Source organism: Plectropomus leopardus, chromosome 4 (assembly GCF_008729295.1).
Source record: "Plectropomus leopardus isolate mb chromosome 4, YSFRI_Pleo_2.0, whole genome shotgun sequence".
Classification (NCBI taxonomy): domain Eukaryota; kingdom Metazoa; phylum Chordata; class Actinopteri; order Perciformes; family Serranidae; genus Plectropomus; species Plectropomus leopardus.
In genome coordinates this window covers 17,172,123-17,198,003 of record NC_056466.1, presented here as the reverse complement: position 1 = coordinate 17,198,003, position 25,881 = coordinate 17,172,123, and the positions used below count along the sequence as shown (strand labels likewise).

Here is a 25,881-nt window from a genome sequence, read left to right as displayed (position 1 = left end):
GACGCCCTTCACCTAAACTAGCTCTCACAAACAACAGGCCACTTGGTACCTTTTGGGTGTAGTGGACACAAAGGCTCACAACTGACACTTAACACCAACACACACCAACAATATAAATCAGCAGCTGATTTTAACAAGTTGCATCACATTATAGCCACCTGAGGGTACAAGTCTACAAGCATGACATGCAGTCAATTTCCCTCAACCTTGTTAACGTAAGGATTGAAGTTTTGAGATAAAATATGCAGAGTTTGCGATCAAAAGTAAATATTTCCTAGACAACAATGAAATTGTGACAATTTTACTGCATTACTGTTGTTTGCATTATGCCATAAATTATTAGATTTAACTATCACATTGCAAAAAAAGCAGCTCTACAATAAAGCGTCCATTAATATGAGTTTGGCTTGTAAACATTAGCTCTTAATTACGAGTTGTTCCAATTGGAGGTGCTAATGAGCCTACACATCTTCATTTCCCTTCATTTCCACCAGCTAAAAATCAGCAAATACTTGAGATACCCCTTACCCCTTGAGACACCCTTTACAGTAGTCCTGCAACAATAAGTACTAGTATTTTAAAGTAGCTACTTTTGTTATACTTATTTGATGGTGTTGATTCAACTGTTTTGTATTTTTTTTAAAACTTGTTTTACATATTTTTGTAACGTATTTTATCATTATTATTATTATTATTGTAATAGTAGTATTAGTAGCGGTACTTTAGTATGCTTAATAGTTAAACTGACTGTTGTTATACGGTTACGGCTGGTAAACGATTTCTAAACAACAAAAGACTGACATTAATGGTCTCTCTCAAAGTGTAAAGTGGGAGTTTACGTGTGGTCCTTGAACGCAGCACAAGTCCTCGCCTCTTTTGTTGCTGAAAATAGGCCCTAATGCTCTTTGACAGTTGGGGTTAGTTAGCTGGCTGCAGCGGACGGCGTGTCAGGTTGCTTATTTTCCTGATTTTGCATGGAGCACCTGTGTTTAACATTTCCAGCGTCGTGCTGCAGACTCTGGATCAACGCGGCATGTTTTTCTAACTCAGTGCATTTCTTTAACTTGTCTGAAGACTATTAGACAGTTTTGGAAAGAAAAGTAAAACGTGTGGTCTAAACCAATGTAGCAGCAGTTGTCTCTGATTTTCAAGCGGACCCCCTAAACTTTTACTGAAGCACGATGGAGAAGCTCCTTCGAGTCGCTCCGCACTCTCTGGCTCTGGTGCTTTCGCAGCTTCGCGGGGAAGATGAAGAGAACTCCCCATCATCATCACCACCACCAGCGGCCGCGCACTCTGTAAAGTTACAGCATCACACCGGCTACGAGGTATTCGCTAATTTTAAAGCCGTGAACATGCAGCATTTCTGGAACAAGGCGCTGACAGACGCGCTGTCTGAGATATTCTTCCTCGGCTGGATAGACGAGCATGTGCTGCTGATTCAGGGGAAAGAAGTTCACCTGCAAGTCCTCAGGAACGGATGGACCAGACGGACCCTCAAACCACCGGGGCTTTGACATCAAGTGCATAGGTGGGTTCGTTACACACAGTGGTGGAATCTAACTAGGCACATTTACTTCAGCACAAATTTGAGGTACTTGTACTTTACTTTGAGTATTTTCTTTTCATGCCACTTTCTAATTTTCACTTCACAACATTTCAGATGGAAATGTCTTACTTTTTACTTCACTGCATTTATCTGATAGCTTTAGCTACTTTACAAATTAAGATTTTTACCTAAAAACGTAAGTTTAAAAAATATATATATATTTTGTTATAATTTAAACTACCCAATAGTTTAAACAAGTACAGCTGAAATGATTAGTCCATTACTCAATTAGTAGACTACTTTGATAAATATTTAAGTCATTTTCTGTTCATTTATGTTTTTTTATTTACAGTTTGGGTTTTTCATTTAGTTTTTTAGATTCTTCTGCATTGGGTACTTTTACTTTTAATACTTTAAATACACTACACAACACGCTATACAATACACTTTCTTGATTACACTTACTTTGACTTAAGTAACATTTTCAATGCAGAACTTTTACTTTTAACACAGTATTTTTAGTGTGTTATTAGTACTTTTACTTAAGTAAAGGAACTAAATACTTTTTCCACAACTGGTTATACATGCATAATTATGCTATTGCACTTAACTGTACAATGTAACGTTGCACAGGCAGTCCTTTTCTAAGAGTCACTGCTTTCCACTTAATTTCATTCTCCACAGTTTTAGAGACAGCACTGAAGTTGCTGTCATGTGTTCTTAAGCGTTGGAAACAATGTTTTCTTCTATCTTTGCATGGAAATTGTGGCTTGCAGCATGAGCACAGAAACATGCCTATCAAAGCAAAATCATCGACTTGTAGAAAAAAATCTATCATTTTTAAAAAGTTGTACACTTTGGCAGTAAAAGTGAGCATTTAGAGAGTTGAGAGGGTTATCAATAAGTATAGTGTGCAGTGGCAATAACATGTAATTAAATCTGAGAAATTTTGGCCTCCAAGCAGAGTCTGTCAGAACGAGCTTACGAGATGACACAAATACAGTGATTTAAACTTTGTTAAACTACTGTCCACAATATTGACTAGCATATCATTTCGCAGTATTTCCTTTTATGATTCTGTCCCAGAGCTGTGGACTTGAAACAAGGACTCCAATCAGACTTAAATAATAAAAATGAGGACATGAACTTGACTGCTCTCAGATTCAATTTACATGAAAATCCCAAAAGACTTGAGACTTAATAACAAAAACATCTAAGCTATTATTATATCATAAAATACAGAAACAGTAAGAAAATTCATTAAACTGCTTCGGGGTGACTTTGCATAGCTGCACACCCTAAATAATGTTGGACTGTGGAAGACTGGTCTCAAGTAATGTATATAATAAATAAACTCTAGTTAGAGACCCTAACTTCTAGGAGGGACTTTAAAGTTCTACTTACTGATATTTTCACAATACCTGTTATTAAAAAACATCTTTATCTCAATAAGACCTCCTGAATTTAAAAAAAAAGCATCTACCAAAACATTTAAGGAAAAGTGCTGTGTCATTTTGATAGTCAACACAGAGACCTGAAAGACTTGCTACTGCCTTACAGCTTGCTTATGGAAACGTGTACACTGACTTGGACGTGTCCTCAAGGACTTGAGATCTAGCTTGTAGGATGAGTGCATTGTCATTACTTTACCTGCAAATTAGGTGCTCAAACGTGGGGAAAAAAAAGGTGCATCTCACGCTGACCAATTGGAAGATTATTCTTAATTTCACCAAAGTTTTACAAAGCAGGGTTTTCATCAGGGTGATTTACACAATGTATAAAAATACAGCCTGTTTATGCTCTACTAGAAGACTGACTCTTTATCCCAGACTGAGATTTGGTTTAAAAAGACTTGAGATGTGGGCTTTTCTTGATTGACTTGCCTAAGGGGACCATATATATATCTGTGTCTTGTCAGCTTCAACTTGTGACCACAGTTTCCCTCTGTTTATTTATGAGTGTTACTTTTGATAATCTACTTTTCTGACAGATTTACCTGCAGTTTGTGGCTCTTTAGAGCACTGCTGGTTGTTTCATGCTGATTTCTACACTCCTTTAATCGCTGGCAAAGGAGTGCTGATAAACATTCAACCAAGTGTGACTCTCCTTTTAATAATTGGAAGCAAAAATACTTTCCCCTAAGGTTTTTTATATGATACGGTCTACTCCTACTGTTAGTCAAGACAGGTTGCATGAAACCAGTCGTAGCTAGTCCCACGAGAGTTTAGGCAGCATCTCACCTTATAACCTCAGGTGCTTCATATCAGGTAGGTTTACTCATTCAGAGAGAGGAGACTTGTGCCCAGTTCTACTCCAGTTCAACATTCCCACACTCATACTCATCTTCTTTTGACAAGGCTATAACTCATGTATGTGCTGAGACAGGTTTGGACGACTTGAGGTATTGTCAGCCAGTCTAACCGCTGCACCCATCATACTGCCCTTATCTGTGTGTGTGTGTGTGTGTGTGTGTGTGTGTGTGTGTGTGTGTGTGTGTGGAAATGAGAGAGAGGCATGCAACATGTCATAGATTACCTTATTTATGTCAGTTTCACAATGGAGCCTCAGTTCCGATTGTCAGTCCCGTTGGTGGGCAGCATCAAACTGTAGCAGAGACAACAGAACAAGTCAGAAAATACTTATTTGTTTGGAATATTGAATAAATATTGTACCTCAAGTAAAGTCATGTTTAATTTCATGCAGCATTTTTTCATTTCCAGCAGCATTTTATAATGGAGAAAATTATTAATACACTTTTCTGAAATACAACATGAGCTTCCTGTGGGAAAGGAGTTATGGTGCTATTTTACACAGCAAATGCAGTCCATTTAAAGCTGCATTAATCAATATTTTTTACATCAACAATGGGTTAGATGAGTTTTTGAAATGTGAAAGGTGTTGCTTGTAATGTTAGACAATTATCACCCAAATCTGCAGTTTCCTTTATTTCTTGAGCGTTTTAGCATCTCTCTACTTGCTGTTTTGGTTCATTCTCACTGCCCTCACTCAGAAGCAGTAGGCAGCTGTTTTTTGTTAGCTCTAATAAACCAACTGTACACTACCAAGCCAGCAACAAACAGCAGGCATGCACAGTTAGCAACTAGCTGGTTAACACAGTGGAGCATTAAACAGCTGAAGAGTCAAATATTAGGCATACATTTTGGTAGAGATTAAAACAGAGATAAAGCCAGTGCAAATATTAGACATAAAGTTCATTGGGTGGTAAGAAATTAGACTCAAAATGAATGCTTATGTTGCTCTGAATCTGCTGGATATTTAAATAGGCAACTGTTTGTCATATCAACTTAAAAAGTGATGCCAGTGTGTTTACAGCTTGTTTCTGCTGACTCAGGTGGCCAAGACCTTGTAGTGTGTATTTGTGTTACATAAATGTCATTGTTGGGGAGGCATAGATGAAAGGATAGATTTGCAAGCAACTGATTATTTCACTGTGGAACTACAGCAAGGATACACATGGGATAATTCTAGTTGGTTAACTAAAGGTACTTAGAAAAAGTAATCCAAACTACTTTGCATATAAAGATGAAATTAACCATGTGCATGTGATACAAATTATAAGAAAATATAATGCAAAAAAGCCACAAGCCACAAAAAATGCTAATCACTTTAGTTTATTGCAAAAATTGCCCAATTGTTCACACAGAAACACCACTATTCATGGGGAGGGACAAGGCATGTCAGCAAAAGCTAATGTAAGATCTTGCAAAAGTGCATCTCGTCCACATCCCTTCCTTGGCTCCATAAAAAATAAAGTTGTGGGCAGTAGCCTTGTATACCAGAGTATTTACAAATCCCGACAGTTTGATTTTCAACACCGTCAAAAATATGGACCGTCATCTTCTATTAACTTAATTCTGGAGAGGCTGTTGGGGATTTTTTGCATGCAGTGGCGTCACGTTACAAAACTGTAAACAGCCGGTCAACACGCAACAGCAGAGACTGAGCAGAAAGCAGCTAACTAAGCGAATTAAGGATTTATTTCCACCAGAGGTGGTGATTGTTTGAACTGAGCTACTAACAAGACTGACCTGGAAAGTTTTGGTTTTGTGTATGTTGAGTTTGAATGAAGTGTGTGTTACAATGACAAAAAAGGCAAAGAATTAATTTAACAACTTGAATCATTATGCAGATATAAATGTAGCTGAACTACTAGCAAGCTATGGCAAAGTACAGTTAAACATGTTTAATTACATGTAGTTCACTACCCCTAATGCTGATAATTATACAGATATTTTTTAAACTCAAAGTTCACAATTTGTTTGGCTAAACTCAAACTGTGGCTCCTATTGTTTAGGTACAACACCGACCAGACTGATCTGGTTGAACTGTCAATTTTAGCATTCATGGACTGTTCTAACATCTCTACAGCTCCTTTCATGTTATCAGATTTCTACACTGAGCTGCTAGACATTGTTTGCATTAATCTAAAACCTTCAGTACCGTAGGTTCTGTCATAGTCCAAAGGTAAATCTTAAGATAGATTGTAATTTTGTCTAGCTGCTGCTTTTTTGTGTCTTTCTGTCAGACGAAGTGATAGATACTACACTGACAATACAGAAGCAAACACTGATAAGCTGTGGAATGTTTGTCTAATAGCTAATAACTCACCAGACTCTATAATGCCAAAACCAACAGAGCTTTACATGCTGTTGGCCCACATGCAGATGAGATACTGACATATTTTTGTGCATTATAAGTTTTCCATTTTTTTAAAAAAAAAAATCTTAGATAAATATTAACTTCTAATGGGACCAATGATGAAAAGTATTTGGTTTTGTTATTGCAATGTATCCAACAGTGAACAACATTACTGGGTCACATAACCAATCTTTAGTTTAATAGTAAACTCATGTGAATTCAAGCAGGAGTTAAATTTTAACATTTAGGCCTCTTTAAGATGAAACAACTCTAGCAGGCAAAAATGTTTTGGGGTGTTGCATTCTTATGGAATAATCATAGAATTCAAATGAAAACATCTGCAGTGTTAATTTCTAGCATGAGCTGCAAGTTTCTGTGCGACTCATTTTCTCAGCTGTGGTGTAAAGATTTGAGTTTGAGAGGCAGGTTCAAACAAAGTTCAGACAAATTTTCACCACAGGCTGTTCATTAACTTTGCGTGTAGAAAGTCAGCATTTTAAATGATGTATACAAAATTATAAATTAAACTAATTTACAACATTATATAATAATATTATCTTTTATCAACAAGATTTTGAAAAAATAAGTGCATCTCAAAAAATTGCTGTTTCATAGATATGTCTTGCACAAAAGACTGCAGAAACAGCCTGTCGTACATGTTTATTAAGACATTATTGAGCTTGAATGAAAAAATAGGAATGGATTAAAATCTCTATCACATAAAACATAAATAACAGACTATATTATTTAAGTTTTCTTCAAGTTTCGCTGAAGTCCAATGGATGTTGTGAAATTGATTTGTAGACATATAGTGCATTTACTCATGTGACTGCTGCATGTTTACATAATGCAGATTATCCCGCCGACTGTCTGAGAATGTTTCATTAGGGCTGAGAGCCAAAAAGTAGCTGGATTTCAACATTTTGACAAAAGTTGTGGATTTTCAGCTGTGTGGAAACAAAGAAGGGTTTTTTTTTTATACTGACAATTCAATCTGATTAACGGAGGGACTTTGTATCCGTTGGCAGGATATAAACAATGGACTGGGAGGAGTGTGTGCTTTTAAGGAAGGAAAAGTGGAGCATTTGTTCAGGAAAACACTACGGCAGTGCAGTCGCTGCTACAGCCGAGGTCTCCAGTGGAAGGAAAGGGAGGATCCCAGTAGAGAATTGGGGGAAATGTTTAACGCAGCACATTTGTTGCCATATATCTAAATGTCAGATATGTTATGTAGGCTGTTGGGGCAAAACTTATTTTGTTTCTTTACTCAGAGTCTGGACTAGAAAGCTTACTGTGAAGTACACGTGTTGTCATAAATGTTCCACTGGAGGGCAGACCACTGGCAGAAATGGTCCCGTTTGCAAGGAAGTTGGATGAAGTAAGAACAGGCTACAAATCCTTTACTGCCTGGCAGCTCAGGACTACTGTCTTAAACTGCAGGGCGGTACTATTCCACTATTTCTATGTTAATCTAAAGACAAAGCAAGTAGGAACCATCCTGCATGCAGAGTTCAATAAATTACATTTTATTGGTTATATATTTGTATTACAAGTCTTAAACACATTCAGTCTGCATTAGATTATTAATGTCGTCTTGCTCTGAGCTTATGTACTGCTCCTAAAAGATATTTGATTGACAGCTAAAAAAAAATCACAAGAGGGCAACACAACATAACTCGCAGCTTCCAAACATTTTAAGCCATGCTAGCTGTGCCTCGATGGATGTTGGTCTACCTGATGTTTCGTCTGACGCCATCACCAGGTCGCAATATTAATTTGTCTAATACTTTGGTTTTGACATATATACCAGCAATATTAACTCAGATGCACTTTGTATTAAAGGTGCTGTATCTCACATTTACATTAGTATATCAGCAAACCACTATTAGGCAAAAACGCCTATAAATTAAAAAAGGTGGTTTTCAAGTTTTCCACTGTGGAAACAGTGTTACCGCTGTCAGCACTGTTGCCAGTGTTAGCACTGTTTATTGAGTTAGGGCCATTAGCTGCTCGCTCAGTCACCTCCATGTTGAGAACCATGTTCAGACGTCCCGCCCCAGACTCTGAATCGTAGATAATCTCTGAATGTCGCATGCTAACATACTGGCTAAGATGGCTAAGGTGAACGTGGTAAACATTCTGCCAGCTAAACATCACCATTGTCATTGTGAGCATGTTAGCATGCTGGGACTAGTAATTAGCTCAAAGCAGTGTCTTTCTGTGCCGAAGTGCAGCTTTACCATGGTGCTAGCATGGCTGTAGACTCAGTAGAAAAACAAGTTTTGTCAAAATAACAATTGCTGTGGGATTTAAAAATGTCATTATTCATTATTCTATTAAGGCCTGCTTGGAGAATAAAAACACATGAATCACCTCAAGGGCTTCAACTAAGCATTCATTTTCATTAGTAATTACTTTTCTGTTTTTTTTCTCAATAAATTGTTATTTTTTATATCTAACAGATGCAAGAAATACTAAAAAAATGTTATTATAGTCTCCCATAGGGATGCACAAAGATTTTTTTGCAAATATCTGATATGCCGATATAAAAACAACCCATTTGGCTGATATCTCTATCAATATATCCACCTTTTTTCCCTTTTTTCCCTATCTAAGTCTCTTCTGTTGAAAAATTAACATCATATTATGCATCCTCTTAATGTGATAACCCACCAGCAGATGGAAACATGAAGTATAATGCTTTTTAATGTATGTAATATTCAATCATTGTACAAAATAAGAAAAACACTTCAACTTAGGGTTGATGTGTTGTAAATTTTCACTTAAATTAAATTAAATTAATTAAAAACAAATATACTGCATGGGTTTGTGATATCGGCAGATATCAGCATGTTAGCTGATACTGATTTATAATTTTAAAGCAGATACCTGCCAATACCAATGACATGCTGATATTATCTTGCAATCCTAGTTTCCCATAGCCTAAAGCGATCTCCCTAAATTGCTTGTTATATCTGACCAATGTGCCAAAACCCAAAGGTATTCAGCTAACTGCCATATATGCCTGAAAAAAAGTCCTCACATTTGGGTTGATGGAACCAGTGGATGTTTAGCATTTTTGTTTGAAAAAGGACTGAAACAACTAATCATTTATCAATATTGGTGCTGTTAATAATTTTTCAGCTGGGCTACTAATGACGTGGAGTCAGCAGAACTTTACAGGGGTTATTTACAGCACATACGTGTGTTTTCCAGAAAAAATGTCTGTCCATTATCTGGACAACCTGCTATTTTCTGCCCCCGTTTTAGTGTAATTGTGCCTTGTAGTGCATATGAAGGATGTCAGATCTTCAGCAGCGATACACGAGTATTTTCTGTCCATAGACAGCTAAGTCCTCATCTATGTGGTGTCAGTCTGCTTCTATCTTGAGTAACTGGCTCTTTAAGGGAACAGCACTCAAAGGTAACAGCTATGAGATCATCGGCTTGCGTCGTCATGGCAACAAAGGCTGTTGCAGCACTACTGAGAAATAAAATGGCTGGCGTGGTGTCGCTCTACCTCCTCCTCCTCACCCCTCCTTCCCTTCCTTTCCTCTTTCTCTTTGGTATCACTGAACTGGAGCAGATTGGTTGTGACACCGTCCCCCCTCCTCCCCTCCACCCATGGCCCGTCCTGCCCTCTCACTTTGCTCCTTATTCCGTCCCTCCAACCGTCCATTCACACTACACACATGTGAGTCAGCAGGAGTCCGCAGCTAGCAGGTGCTGCTACTCTGGATGTGATTAAGGTGATGCTTTGGGTTTTTTTCTCCTCTGTCACTGACAGCTCCACACAGTATTAGTAACTGAATCAACTGGTGGAAAGCACTGACGAAAAAGACACAAATCAGCACCTTTTTCAAATGACTTCCTTCGGTTGTGGCCCTGACAAGTTTTCAGCTTCAGGTGAGACACAGAAAGAGGAAGGATGGTGGCTTAAGGGGCCCCTCATCCTTCAAGAGCAGAGGTTTGAGGGAAGGGGACAGGAAGGAGGGTGGGGATGGAAATTTGGCCAAAAGATTCAGAGCTTGAGCTATTCCCTGGACATCATCTGAGGGCTGAACATTTTTATTTTTTTCTTGTATGTGTTTCGAGCTGTTGATATTTGCTCTCCTCTCTGCCTTATGTATGTCCTCGATCTCTCTCCCTCCCTCTCTCTCTCTCACTCGCATCCTCCCCTCCCCTCAGCCTCAATCACCCAGACACAGACGCATGCATGCTCACGCAGAATCGCGCGCAGCAGGCGGATGCGCGCATACACACTTTCTCTCACACACACATACACACACACACACACACTCATACACACACACACACACACACACACACATACTCACACACCCTTCCTGGAGGTGCTGGGAGCAGCTGCAGCATTAGCGTTGAAAGAGATTTGCCGTTGACTGGAGTTTGCATCTCCCCCTGTTAATGAATGGATGCTACGGCGATAGGCTCGGGAGCATCTTCCGTTGGATTGCGGGAAACGGTGGATATCTATTCTTGAAATTTATTTATTTATTTCTATGCTCTCCATTTTTTTCTCCCCACCCTCTCCTGGTGTGCTGTTGTCGAAAGGACGATGGGGTCTTGTGCTTGATCGGATAAAGATGGAGGTGAACGTGGCGTCTCCGGTGCTTGGCATACTATTGAGGTTTCACTGCCCATTAGGGTGAATGGAGCTTTTATTTCTGTTTTTTGTTTTTTTTAAGTGGGCTCTTTTGTTTTCCGGGGATCGGCCGAGCACTCCTGTGGTGAATTGAGCTATTGTCGAAGACTGGGCCTCTTAAGCTTTGAATCTTTGACCATCCATCCATCCCCTCCCTTCCTTCCCTTGTTACCTTCTACTCAAAAGGAACAAGCAGATCCCAAAACCTCCACTGAAATCTCTCCTCACCGTCCTCCTTGCTTCCAATGCCCCATTTCCCTCATCTCTACCCCTGCCCCCCCACCTCTCTCCTGCTCCCTCCTCCCACATCAGAGCGGCTACGTAATGTGCCTCCCTACGCATGCAAATGGGGATGCTACAAATGGTGGCTGGGACTGATGCCGATGAAAGGGTGATGCCTCGCGCAATCACCTGCACCTCCGCCGCCGCTGCCATCGCTCCAGATCAGCCTGGGAGAGCCCAGCAGCCGATGACAACCACCCACAGTGCGAACACGGTCGTTTGTAGCTTGCTCGTGGATGTAAATGAGACGTGTGTATGTGTGTGAAGGTGCACACTGGTTCCTGCCATGTCTGGTGTGTGATCGCTCTAGCGGGACGTTCTTACTGATGCGGGGGAGGCACTGAGCCTGAGGTTGGTCGACCTCCCCCTGCACACCCCCCCTTCCCCACCTCCCTCCTTCCTTCCCCCTTCGGTGAGCTCCGAGCTGGGCCAGGCCCGCCGCAGATTGCTGCTGCGGTTCTTCTTCCTCCCCTACCCCCTTATCCCAGAAGTCCCCGGGGGTGAAGGCCACCTGGTAAAGGGGTCACGATGAAGAAGAACCGCAGCAGCAATCTGCGGCGGGCCTGGCCCAGCTCGGAGCTCACCGAACGCCCGCTGGAGCACAATCTCTCCCGTAGTGAGAAAGACATCCGTGTGCAGAAGCAGCATCTTCCTCCCCCTCCTGCTCCTCATTTCTCTCCGTCCCCGCCAAGTTATCGTGCGCCAGGTGAGTCTGTGACGCTCCCACCAACAGAAGCTCGACCCTATCTCTACGCAGAGTGAAGACACAGTTTGAATTGGGGGCAGAGTTCAAAGTGGACAATTGTTTGTGTTATCAAGTAGGAAATGATAACCTCCCCTTTTCATTACTAATGTTTAAAATGAGGTTGGGATAGAACGGGAGAAGGAGAAGCAATTTAAATTATTTAACGTGAAGCTTTTTCTTAGTATGATAGGCACTACTGGACACTCATTTGGCTGTCTTAAGAACCATTTACTGTGTTTAAATCTTTATTTCTTGACATATTTTCCTATCTCCTTCGTATTTACTGAGCCATATTTAGAAATATATATAAAACTAATGGTAAAACTGATAGAATGGGCATCCATAAATTTTGTACCATTTACATAGTTTTTCCCAAAAGTTTAGTTATTGTACGATACATCATTCATATCAGTTTTGCGCCAAATTTTGTAACGATTCATACATTGTGTTTGTTGTGATTACAAAAGGGCTTCTGGGTCATCTCGCATCATGCAAGTGAGCTCTTTTCTGTCCCTTTTATATAAATATTTGCATGTTTTTCTGCTGTCTTTCTTGCTTCCTTGTAAGATGTGAAACAAATACAGCGTCAATTCAACTTCAGTCCCATACTATATTATGCATAACAGTGATTTTTTTTTGTTCTAATTCACTGGCAGATACAGCTTTTCTCGTGTTTACTAAAAAAAAATGAGTAAAGCCTAGTAAAGCCACATAAAGCTTAAGGGGCTGTGATACTAAGCAGAGATAACGTCATCGTGTTGCTTAACTGACCATTCAGCTGAGTGTGGTGAGGAGGCAGGGCCCTGCACAGATTTCAGCTCAGGTAAAGGGAGTGCGGACAGTAAAATGATGACAACACTTACAAAAACAAAAAAACTGTGTTCATGAGGCAATATTGATTCTGTGAACTTCAAGAGACACAATTGTAGATTAGGAATCAAATACTGAGGCCCTGGTGGTGTATTTTCTATACTGTATTCCATGATTCTCTATCGATCATCAGATTTAGGTCAGAGGACAGGGTCAGCTCAAGCACAGATGCTGCAATAGATTCAGTGTGTTGCTTTACAACCTTTCAGCAGGGCAGATGTTTGCTCTCATAGGGGCTTGAAGCCGGGCCGTCTGGTTGTAGGATGATCTCACTACTCACTACTGCTGACAGCAAAGCCAGCTTAATTCAACAAAGGCAACAGAGAATTTGTGTGTAAGCTCTCAATGTGGCGCTGAAGTCGGTTGTATTTTGTTAAATTAAAAATATGTTTGGTGTGAGTGTGTAAGCTTGTTTGTGAGATAACGTGAATTGAATAACAAGGTTTGCAGGTGATCTCAAACTACGGATGCTGCAGCAGCTTTGCTAACCTGTGAGAAACAGGAGGAACGAGAGGCGAAAGGAAGCACAGAGAGGAGGGGGTGGAGTTGTTGGAGGCAGCATGCAAACTGCTGCCGTTTGACCATTACATCATTGCTTCACACGCTGCGCCTGCTGTTCATTCATGATCTAACAGTTGTGCCTCCTCCTCCTCCTCCTGCAGGTGACGTGTCTCCGATCAGTATGTCACCTATTAGCCAGTCACAGTTCATCCCGCTGGGGGAGATCCTGTGCCTGGCCATCTCTGCTATGAACTCTGCCCACAAGCCTGTCAACCAGGAGGCTCTGGTGGAGCACCTCACTGCCAGCTTCCCAGGTACCCTCCTCTGACCTCGATTTTTAAATGGGACAGTACTACAGCATGCAGAAACATTGGGCCTCATGCGAGAAATGATATACAGACAAATTTTCTCCTATTTTTGCTTGTATCCGCAATCTGTTCTGACCAGTGCCGAAATATAACTAAGCACATTTACTCAAGTACAGTAATTAAGTACTAATTTGAGAAATATTTACTTTGAGTATTTTAATCTCACGCCACTTCATACTTTTACACCCTTACATTTAAGAGGTAAATACTGTACTTTTTACCTTACTACTAATATTTGATAACTTTAGTTACAAGATAATTTACAAATAAGATTTTTGCACAAAAACTCCATAAAACATACAAGTGCAAGTGAAACTATTAGTCTAATAATTAGAAAATTAATTGGCAACTATTTTAATAATCATTTGTTATTTTTCATGCAAAAACAATTTACAGCACAAGCCTCTCAAATATGATGACTTTCTTTTTCGTTTAATTAGTTAAATTACTTTATTTGTTAAATTTATTTAAACATTACTGCATGAGCACTTTTTCTTTAAATATATTAATACATTGTCCTGATTTTACTTAAATACTTTTAGTAGAGTAATATATTCAGTGCAGGCTTTTACAAGTAACTAGTCAGTATTTTTACAGAGTTTTTTTAGTATGTGCTAAGTAAGTAAAGGATATGAATACTTCTTTCATTACTGCTCCTTTTTGATTTTCCTTGAGCACTAGTACAGACACTGGAAAATCACATTTGCTGAAAGTTCTTCTTACAGCCTTTTTGGGTTTTTTTGGTGGCATCTCTCCCGTTCATGTGCCAGAGTCTTTGCTCACAGCACTAAACCTGCGCTTATATAGTGTTGAGGTGTTGCTTATGTTAATAGATGAGGTGACTTATGGTCAAGTGGGACTCATCATTGAGCACACCTGGGTAAGAGCAGATTTGGATGGTTGTAAACATTTGGTGTATCTGGAGATGACTTCTCATAGTTTCTTACCAGAAAATTGATAAAAAAATATAAGAGAAATTTAAGACATAGTTGCTGCATGAGGCCCATTATGTGGTATATGTCATTTGTATTTACAAAACTAATTTTCTAAGGAAGAAATGGTGACTATATACATCTGTGCATGTGTCGTGCCATGGTGTATTGTCCTCCAATTTGTTGCTTATTAATAGCCTCTCAATGATTTTTCATTTTTTACACATCTTACATAAAAGCCAGGTTCAAATACGATGTAATGATCTCACCTAAGAATTGAGATATTTCACTTCAATAGCATCACAATGTTTAACAAGAACAGATCTGAAACAATTAGTATATTTACCCATTGACAGAAAATTAATTGGCAGATTCATTGACTTTGGATGAATCCTTTTTATCTAAAAATGCATATACATATTATGCATATATATATACATTTGTGCCAGCTTCTCAGATATGAGGATTTGCTGCTTTTCTCTGTCATATATGATAGTAAACGGAATACCTTTGGAATTTGGACTATTGTTTGGACGAAATAAGACATATGACATTGCTTCTTGTTGGTTTCTGAAAAACTGAGGTGGACATTTTTCATGGTTTTCTGACATTTTACAGACAATAACTGCAGCCCTGAACTAAAGGGATAGGTCACACAAACATGAAAATTCAGTAATTATTTATACTCACCCTCATGCTGATGGAAAGTCAGATGAAGTTTTATAGTCCACAAAACACTGCCGGAGTTTCACAGAGAAAAGGCGCTGCAGTCATCTCCCAAACAACTGAAGCAAATGGTGACCAGGATTCAAATATTAAAAAACCCAAAACATAATAAAATCACAAAATGTCTCCATACTGCCCCTCCTAAGTTATCCATGTTGTTTTGAAAAAACATCACTGACGCCATGTGTTTAACCTTGTTGTAGCCTGTAGCTACTAGTGTGGGAGCCACATTCACGTATGCGTGCTCGCTTGAGACCAGCGAGAGCTTGCAGTATCTGCACGCCAGTGTTTACATATTACGCAGAAGCTTCTCATTTTCCACACACAGTAGTTTTAAATCTGACACAAGTCTCTTTTTGTGGGGGAGGCTTGCGGGTAGCATGTAAACACTGAAATGCAGATACTGTCTGCTCTTGTTGGTTTGCACAAGTGCCGGATGTGAATGTGGCTCCTACACTAGGAGCTAAAGGCTACAGGCAACAGCAAGGCTAACAACATGGTGCCAGTGAGGTTTTTTAAAAACAACTTGGCACAGCTTCGGGGCTTCCGATGAACAGTTTGGAGACATTTTGTGGTTTTATTTATTTATTTTAAATGTTCGAATCCCGGTCACCATTTGCTTCGATTGTTTGGGAGATGAGTGCAACGCCTTTTCCCCATGAACCTCTGGCAGTGTTTTTTTGGACTATAAAACTTCGACCTACTTTCCATCAGCACGAGGTTGAGTAGATTATGGCAGAATTCTCATTTTTTGGTGAATCATCCCTTTAAATATTAAATCCACAATTAGCAAAACAGGCCTAAAATGTACTAAAACAGTCAAGATATAACAAAATATTTGTTGTGTCAGCAGCAGTGGATGAGAAAGTATTCAGATCCTTTATTTCAGTAGAAGAACAAATAACACACTGTAAAAATACTTTCCATCTAAAAGGCGTCATTACAAATGTTACTTAAGCTAAAGTATGTAGTACAATCAGGGAAGTCTGTTACATTATTTAAGTAAAAGTACTCATGCAGAAAGGTTGAAATGAATTTAATAAATCAAAGAAGAAGCAAGTCCTCATACATATGAGAAGCTGGAACAATTAAATGAAAAGAAAAAAACAATGACAATGACACAATGATTATAAAAAAAAGTTGCCAATTAACTTTCTAATGAACTGACTAATTGTTTCCACTGCACTTGTATACCATAATATGGTTCATGTGGACAAATCTTATTTTGTAAAGTAACTAGAAAGTTAGGAAATACTTAAGTGTAAAGGTACAATATTTCCATCTGAAGTGTAAGGGAGTAGAAGTGGAAAGTGGCATGAGAATAAAATACTCAAGTAACTTAAATGTTCCTCAGATTTGCACCTAAGTACAGTACTTGAGTAAATGTGTTGAGATATCGTTTCTTGCATGGTGCCCATTGCCTAGGAACACATTTATTCTGATTTTGTATTGTGGATATTCTGTTGTGAAAGCAACTTTAAAAGCCTAAAACAGTCCAGACCACTGTTAAACTTGAATATGGTGACGTATTGCAAATGGCATCTTTTATTTTGTTACACATTATGTAATCTCATTATTAATGGTGCTTTGCAAAATGGAGTAGATCACTATATTATTCTGGGGGTTGCCTATTGATGTTTTCACAAAATATTTACACTATGAGATGTTTGATAAATAATCATCAGTAATGAGGATATAATGACTGTGTGGGTTTCAGGAAATGACATCACTTTATTGTCACAGCCTTTAAAAACCAGGAAAAGACACAATTAAGATGATGTTCAAAACCTGAGGTGATATTAGGCTTATATCACAATATTGACAAAATATCAACATATTGCCAGCCCCTAATTATTTTCATATCTCTTTCCAAGAAACAAGGGTTTTTTTTTTTGAGAATTTCTAATAGCAGTTATCACATAGAACAAAACATTTTTTTAAACTGTGATTCTGAATTCCTTCAAATTGTTTTGTTGCTCAAAAAAACTGTTCACAATATAGTTTATTTTAACCATGATTATAAATGCTTATAGTGCTAATAGTAGACTACAGTGATTCTCTTTTTTACCAAAATGTATAAAACAATTGAATCAAATCCAGTTACTTTTAATGTTGATGAAATAAGCCTTAAATAAAAACACAAATGTTTAAAAGTACTGGTTTAAGTACTGTATAATTGAGTTGTCAATCAAATTTAATGGGAAGCATGTCGCTCAAATTCATCTTTCCCTCTATACGATGCCACAGTGGAAAGGAGTTGAACTTAAAGGTTGCGTCATTTCTGTGTAACGGGGGTGATGTAATGTCATGCAACACCAGGCTTTGCTAGACAAAGGTTATGAATGGCGTTGTTTAAAATGGATTACTTAATGCTGATATGGTGGTTTATATAATCTAAGTTCTGGAGGTGATTGATTAAATATCCTCAGAAGTTATCTAGAAATGGGACTGATTAGTTTAAGAATTACCATAAGCTTTTACATACAGAAATCGTAGATTGTGTTACGGTACCATTATTATAGTACATTTAAGTCATGACATTCTTAAATATACTTGAGGATTTGTTTGAGCAATGTTTAAGGTTAATTTAAGAAAAGTTATTATTATTATTATTCAACACATTTTATGGATTAAAAGGGAAAAAATGCCTGTTGTTTAAAATTGTAAAGAACATATGCAATCATTTTTAGGATAAAAACATAAGATAACATTCAAACTAAAATAAAAAAAAAAAAAAAGTTAAAATAAAAAAAAAAAACTGATGTTGCCACCAGCGGTTCTGAATGTGCAAATTTATGTTCATTCATGTATGTGCTGTTAAGCAAAATTCAAGTTCAATTTTTATTCTGGTGAAACACAATGTTTGCAGGTATTTTGAATATGACATGCTTAGTTTTAGATAAATGTGAATAAAGCATTACTACTAGTTAACAGTTTAATTTGATCTTCATAAACTGTCATTATAATTATTCATTACTTGGCTTTTGTGGTTGGGGACTGATTTTGGATTAATGAAAAAACAAAATACCTCAAATTATCGTCACATTTTTTATTAAAATCTTATTTTTTATTGATATTGAAATTGCCCGCAGGCTAGTTTTGTGTTATTATTTTATCTTTTTAACAAGGTGTGTTTTTTTTCAGTTTTGTAATAGCAATTCTCATATTGTGCAAGACAAAGCTATCTCGTATTTTTTGAACCTATTACCTGTAAATTTTGATTGTTTTTAAATTGTTTGGTTTTTTTAACTTAAATATATAAATTTGGTCTGATCTGTGTTTCCTGCAGGCGTGCCTACACCTAGCTCAGAGGTTCTGCGACATACCCTGAACATGCTGGTGCGAGAGAGGAAGATCTACCCAACTCCAGAGGGCTACTTCATTGTCACCCCCCAGACCTATTTTATCACTCCTTCTCTCATCAGAACCAACAACAAGTGGTATCACCTGGATGATCGGCTCCAAGAGCGCCAACCACAACAATCACAACAGCAGCAGCAGCAGCAGCAGCAGCAGCAGCAACAACAACAACAACAGCAGCAGCAGCAGCAGCAGCAACCTCAGCAATGCACTTCGCCGCAGTCTGGCAACGCAACACCATCCACACCTGGCTGCCTGAGGGAGAGGCCTCCTCGAAAGAATCACAACGATTCATACAACTCCTATCGTGAAGAATCATCTAGACTTCACAGTAGTAAGTCACCAAAGGAGCACAGGGGAGATTCTTATCAAAGTAAACCACCCAAGGATCACAACAGTGGGGAACCTCCGCCAAGCACGTCAGCCAAGGAGCACCGAGGAGAACCGCCGTCATACCCTTATCCCCCTCTTCCCACTTCCCCTCCTGTCCAGCAACCGCCACCTCAAGAGCCCGCTGACAAGAACAAAAGCATCACTTCTTTTCCTTATAAAACTGACACTCTGACCAAAAAGAAAGAAGGCAGTGGTGGCAGCGGAACTGGCGAGAAGCAATCCAAAAGGTTTGGTCTCAGGCTCTTCAGGCTGAGTTTCAAGAAAGACAAAATGAGGCAGCTGGCCACCTTCTCAGCCCAGTTCCCCCCAGAGGAGTGGCCTCTTCGTGACGAGGAAGTGCCAACCACACCCATTCCCCGCGAGGTGGAGATGGAGATAATCCGCCGAATCAACCCTGACCTAACAGTGGAGAATGTGGCGAGGCACACGGCTGTGATGAAGAGGCTGGAGGAAGAGCGTACGCAGAAGAACAAGGCAGGGTCTTCGGCCCAGCACAGTGCACGAAGCAGGAGGGGGAGGGGCCACAGGAGGGCCCCGCATGGTAAGTCCCGCTCACACAGCAAGCCCAGAACCTCCAGGGGAGACCCATCTGAGGGTTCAAATTGGGACCTTTTGTTCATGGAAAGAGATTACCGCTTCTTTAGCCACTCGTTAGTTCGCTCGCCTCGGGAGGCCATGTACACCTTAGAGCGCAGGCGAAGTGGAGGTGCAACATACCTGGTCCATAGCAACCCCAACATTACTGAATCGTACTGCCCTGTTACCCCCGAGTGGGATGTGTCTGGAGAGCTAGCCAAGAGACGGACAGAGATGCCCTTCCCCGAGCCATCGCGTGGGACGTGCCAGTCCAGAGTGCAAAGAAGTCACAGTCACAATCAGGACAGGAAGTCGCGTCACGAGAGGTCAGATCAAGCAAAGGAACGCTCTCGGTCCATGGACAACTCTCTCAAGGGTCCATCACTTGGGGCACCAGAAGACTTTGAACCCACTCTGGAGGAGCGTAGTCATTACTACACTGATGACGGCACCCTGCGCGCCACGCAGAAGTCCTCCCACTACTCAAGGATCATGTTCTCTGCTGCTAAGTTCCACTCTGATTTTAATGTGCCTGATTTGGGGAAAGGGAGTTTGGATGAGTCAAGGATCCGGAGTACAATGGAGAGGAACAAAAGCAGAGACAGCTTGCCAACGTACAATGAGCTAATGGGACTTTCTCCTAAGCCCTCAACAGATGAGTATTTCCAGTGCAATACGTCAAATGAAACAATCCTAACTGCCCCTTCGCCTCAGGCAAAATCAGAATATGACACATTAACCTCATCAGGGGGACTCCGAAAGGGCTCTCCGGCTGACCGCCAAACGCCTCACCTCACCTCTCCTCACACGATGGAGTACAAAGAGGACTTGTCGGCAGCAAAGGGACAGAACGGCTCGGTGCGACTGACGCCAAGCCAGACGCCAGAGCCGGCGCAAAATGCCCGTTTGACGCCACACCAACACAATGTAGATCCCGGAGGGGGAGGAGGCGGTATCGTGATCAAGAGGAAAGAGATCTTCAGCAAGGACACTTTGTTCAAACCTCCACACAATGCCTTGTCCACAGGCTACGTGGACAGCAGCTACACCAAGTCCGGCACATTGCGGAAAGCCTCACATGCCAAATCAACAGAGGCCCTAGACAATCCTGAGCCCCAGCAGCCTTCCAATTCAGCCACTTCCTCACCGGCAGTTTTACAGGGCTGCTTAGAGCCAACAGTCCCCTCCGCCTCCTTTGACTATTATAATGTATCAGATGATGAGGAAGAGGAAGAGGCAGAGGAGGACTCGCACAAAGAGTTGGCGACGGCAGAGGACAACAAAGACCACGGGGAAGTGGGTGGTAACGGTGGAGGCAGCGGTGGTGGTGGGGAGGGAACCATGCAGTGGCTACTGGAGCGGGAGAAGGACCATGATCTGCAGCGGAAACTGGAGACCAATCTGACCTTACTCAGCCCAAAGGAGACGGAGAACAGCAGCAGCCAGAAGTCAGCCCACTCTGCCCGTTTGGACAGCATGGACAGCAGCAGTGTCACGGTGGACAGTGGGTTCAACTCCCCCAGGTATGTGCCAAAATGAACTGAGGCTATTAATAAGTTTTACTCTACAAAATGTTAAGTCATAAAGGTGAAGTGTGTAGAATTTAGGGGGATTTGGTCGCATCTAGTGGTGAAATGTAGATTGCAACCAGCTTAATCTTCTCCCAACTGGAACATCTTCATTTATCGGTGGCAGAATTATCCACTGAGGTCCCTTCCTCTCCGAAACAACAAAGCAGGTGATTTAAACAGCTATGAACACTGAATAAAGCGGTTTCAAATAACAAATCAGTGAATCTCTGATGCAGTTCGGCATCTCGAGGATGGGCCCAGACCTGTTCTCTCTCTAGTTAATGAGTGCTCACCTTTTTCTAATCCAGTTCAGGAGGTTTTTACGATGCCAAATTATCCATAGAGGTATCTTCATTTCCAAAATAAACAAACCTGGTGAAAGGAGCTTCAGCATAAAAATCTGTGTATTTCTGACACATTTTGGCATGCCACTGCTAGTCCAACACATGCTAATGTGAAGTCACCTTTTTTCCCCCACAACTTATGATCCAGACAACTTCCAGACAGGTTTTAACCGAATTATCCACAAAGGTCCCTTCCGCTCCAAAACAAACGGACCCGGTGATTTTAACTGATATAAACACTGAATTAAGCACTTTCTTCTCACCGACAGTGTAACTCCAAAGCTGCTCCTTGCAGTTGGGCTTCTTACTACTTCGTTGGCCGATGCAAAAATGCAAATAGCCGTATCTGGAGCCAGTGTTTGGTTTGACCATATTGGGCTAATGTAGAAACATGGCGATGCAACATGTACATTTCCATAAACTAGGGACCCGCTGCCTATGTAGATATACACGGCTCATTTGAAGGTAAGGAGCACAAAATTATTCTTATTTTTAGGTGATTATACACAAAAGAAAACATACTTATTCCATTTCTGCCAGTATATCCTCCTAAATCCTACACACTGGTCCTTTAAGCCAGCATTATATGTAAAGTGTGGGAGGTAAACTCAAGTACAAAGTGGGACCTAAAATATTTTCAAATATCTGGACTGCTGTAAAACCAGATTGTAAGGTCTATATGTAATTTAAGTAAGGCCAAAAAACATTTTTATTTTGACAACAGAAAAAAAAGTCTGAACTTAAGGTCCATTTACTAATTTTTTGGGAGCATTTAAAACAGTTTCTCCTCAGTGGATGGCATTTTCTGGTTTGTAATCACATGACTTAAGTATCAAGGTTGATGTATTTACAATCAAATTTGGGTTCTTGTATCTGCACTCTGTGTCCTCTATTAGATACACCTGTGCAATATAAGGCAATACAATACAACATCCATTTTTAAGAAGTTAACTCTAGTATATTCAGTTTTAAGTGGCATTATCAGAAATGTGTAAATTCAATTATATGTATATTAATGAGGATGGATTGCATTAGACTGTACAGGTATACCTAACAAAGTGGACACTGTCCATAGTTACATAAATACTTTTTTTGTTGCTATTTTAGGAGCAGCTCTTAGTGGCCTGTTCCATTCATGCTATTTAATCATATAAAATGTTGGTAAAACAGTAAGAATTAAGCATTATTGATTCACATAATTTCTGACCTACTTCATTACCACCTGTTTCAAGCTAAACAGGAAATAATGGAGAATGTCAAATATCACAATATTTTTGGACCATATGCCTTGATTTCAATACTGTAGGTTTGAGTAATGGTACTGTCACAAAATATTTACACAATGAGATTTTAGATAAATAATCATCAGTAACGTGGATATAATGACTAAGTGGGTAAAGACAAATATTAGAACAGTTAGAAAAGTCCTGTAAATTTACTAAAAATATTTACCATATCCAAAATCGAAGAGAATATCTAGTGTCATATGACAATATTGTCATAAAATGAATATATTTTGCCCAGCCCTACCTTAGAGTATTCCAATAGTAAGTTACTTATATTAATCTAATGTTTGAAAAACTACAATTGTTTTTAAAGCAACTTGGATCACACAGCTGTGACGCTGTTATATTTCCCTTTACTTAATGTCAACAAATGGCTCACTAACCTTTGGAAATTATTGTACTGAATCAGTGTTTTCTTTTGTTTCAACTTTAGATGAAACAGATTAATCGTGGTGACAAGTGACTAATTTATAAATACATTTTTGGCACATAAAAAACATCTGAGGCAAATGAGAAATGGATAAAATCCAGTATCATGGGATGCATGGTTTGATCGTCTTATATAAACAACTGTAAACATCTGTTTATCAACAAATGTACTAGCTAGTAAGTTATTTCTGCTGGAGTGCAACAGTTTAATATTGGTGTATCACTTGTGAATCATCTACAAGTAAATGCGATTTACCGTCTTCTGACAGTCACCAGAAGAGATAACTTCACCAATTTACTACTGCAGATTAAAAAAGGGATTTGTCAAAATAAGAGCAGCAGAGGCAGAGGTAGCATGACTTGTATTGGATGAAGCTCTAAATACACTTCCCATGATGCAACTCAATGCCATCTGTCATTAGCAAACCCCCAGAAACAGCACCATGCATTTAAACTAATTTTACATTAGGGTCAACCGTGGAATTACAATTTCCAGATCTGTCACATGATGCCATGGGGCCAAAAAGACTTTATTTCCAGAGACTAACATTGTGAAAGACACATCTGTAAGTCAGTGGATACATTCGTTTGAGCATCACAACTAATTTTACCTCCATTTAAATTAAGTGAGGGCTGAACCGTAAGTCATCCGCTCCGCCACTGTAAGTCTGTAGTGCACTCTATAGGCCCCATGATGCGAAAGATGCTGGTAATTTCCTACCAGGGAAATAAAAGTTTTTTGGCACTGTGTGCCACTAGCTGGGTTTCCATTACAGAAGTGCGCATAACTTAAGAGATGTTTTAAAAATGTCGATAAAACACAATTGCGAAATGACTGCATTTCCACAGGGTGAAATATGCGACCTCTCTCGCGATGTTGAGAGACTTTTCCTTTCGCGATAACATTCCAAGAAGCATGGTTAAGGTAGCTCAAAACATCAGCAGGTTTATTTCTGTTGCAGCCACCACACTTGCTGTCATTATTTCCAATCAAAGGTGACGTAGGCGTGTTATGGAGCAATAATTGAAAGGCAAGCCCTATTATACATGGGGGCTGCCACGTGTGAGGGATTTCTGGGAGGCAGTTGTCCACTATTTCACATAAGAATTGTGGATTAAAAATTTCAGGATGATCTGCTCAACTTCTGAGGAGTTAAACCATGCAACAACACTTCTTGTAGCCCCTGCTGAATCATGCCCGAGGGAGCCAGTTCCTCTCAATAAGCGCATAGCCCCAGCATCATGTGACCTTTAAAAACGAAAAAAGTTTTACCATTGCAGTTTTGCAAAATATTGCTTCGCGAGCATAAAAACTTTTTTGCAAAATATATTTTGAAATAGTTTCACCTAGACCGTAGACTGTTTTTTTTATATGTTACACAATGGGAGATTTTTTTGTTTATTTTGAAAGCAAACACTTGACTTTCTGTTGTCTCTTTTGCAGGACGCGTGAAAGTCTTGCATCCAACACATCCAGCATAGTGGAGAGCAATAGACGGCAGAATCCAGCGCTGAGCCCCGGCCACATCGGCACCAGTGGCATCGGACTGCCATTCAGCTTTCGTGCCATCCCAGAACCCCCCACCACACAGCCTGAGAAACTCCAGAAGTCATCTAACTGCCTGGCCTCCATCACCAGCGTCTGACAGGCAGCACAGACTAAGACCATTAAAGGTGGTGGAGGAGAGAGGAAGTGAGGTGTTTCACCATTTTGACCATCACTTCCCTCAACCAATACACACACATAAACACACACACACACACACATACACACACAAACACACACACACACACAACACATCTTCAGACTCCTGAGAATCCATTTACTGGGACTGTTACAAAAACAGGCATGGCTTCAAGAGACTGTTCCCACAGCTTCAAGAACTTTACTGCAAAAAAGAGAAGAAAAACTACAGAATATCAAGACCACTGTAGGTGAGGAAACCTACCAGAAGTACTTTGATTTTTGGTGACATGGACTCTAGTTTGGCTTATATCAAGATTCTTGGCTATTGGTATTGGAAAGTAGTAGACTATAGGATTCAAGTTACATTTGGAAATATCAAAAAACTTTTTATATTACTTAACAATACATGTCCAATTAAATGTTCTCTCCTTCCTGAAATAGCGTCAAGTTCTTCAGGACGATTCAATGTATCAGCACAATGTCGAGACAATAAAAGTTGATCCTGAGAACAACGAATGAAAGATATAAAAACATAAATCAGCTCAGATTTGTGTACCGCAATGCAAATGATGTATGTATACTCGATACTTTTGATATCCTAATTATTATAATGGTGGTATTAAAGATGCTATGTGACCAAAAATGGTGTTTGGACAGAATGAGCTACACCTCACCTCTTGCATGCACATCATAAGACCTCGCAAAACCATCTCACCACAAGGTTTATTTACCATCTGATCTGGAGCTTTCAATCATATCACATGATCTTCTTCAACAGGAGTATGCCAACTTTTCAATGAAATGTAGATGTTCCGTTTTTCCATTTTCTGAGCACTTTAAGGTCTTATGTACTTCATGATTATGCCCAAAAGTTTAGACTGAAAATTCATTATTGGCCTAGGAAACAGCAGTTAAGAAAACAGTCTTCTCAAAAGGTCAA

General features: G+C 39.7%; 1 protein-coding gene across 1 annotated transcript; it reads left to right on the top strand.

Annotated features, from left to right (window-relative positions):
- Positions 1–1,111: 1,111 nt before the first annotated feature.
- Positions 1,112–25,584, top strand: LOC121942490 (storkhead-box protein 2-like). Its single transcript, XM_042485708.1, is given in 5 exon segments — positions 1,112–1,507; positions 1,509–1,531; positions 13,431–13,583; positions 18,585–21,147; positions 24,699–25,584. Coding segments are annotated over 5 exon segments (3,267 nt in total). The 5' UTR covers positions 1,112–1,181; the 3' UTR covers positions 24,901–25,584.
- Positions 25,585–25,881: the final 297 nt, after the last annotated feature.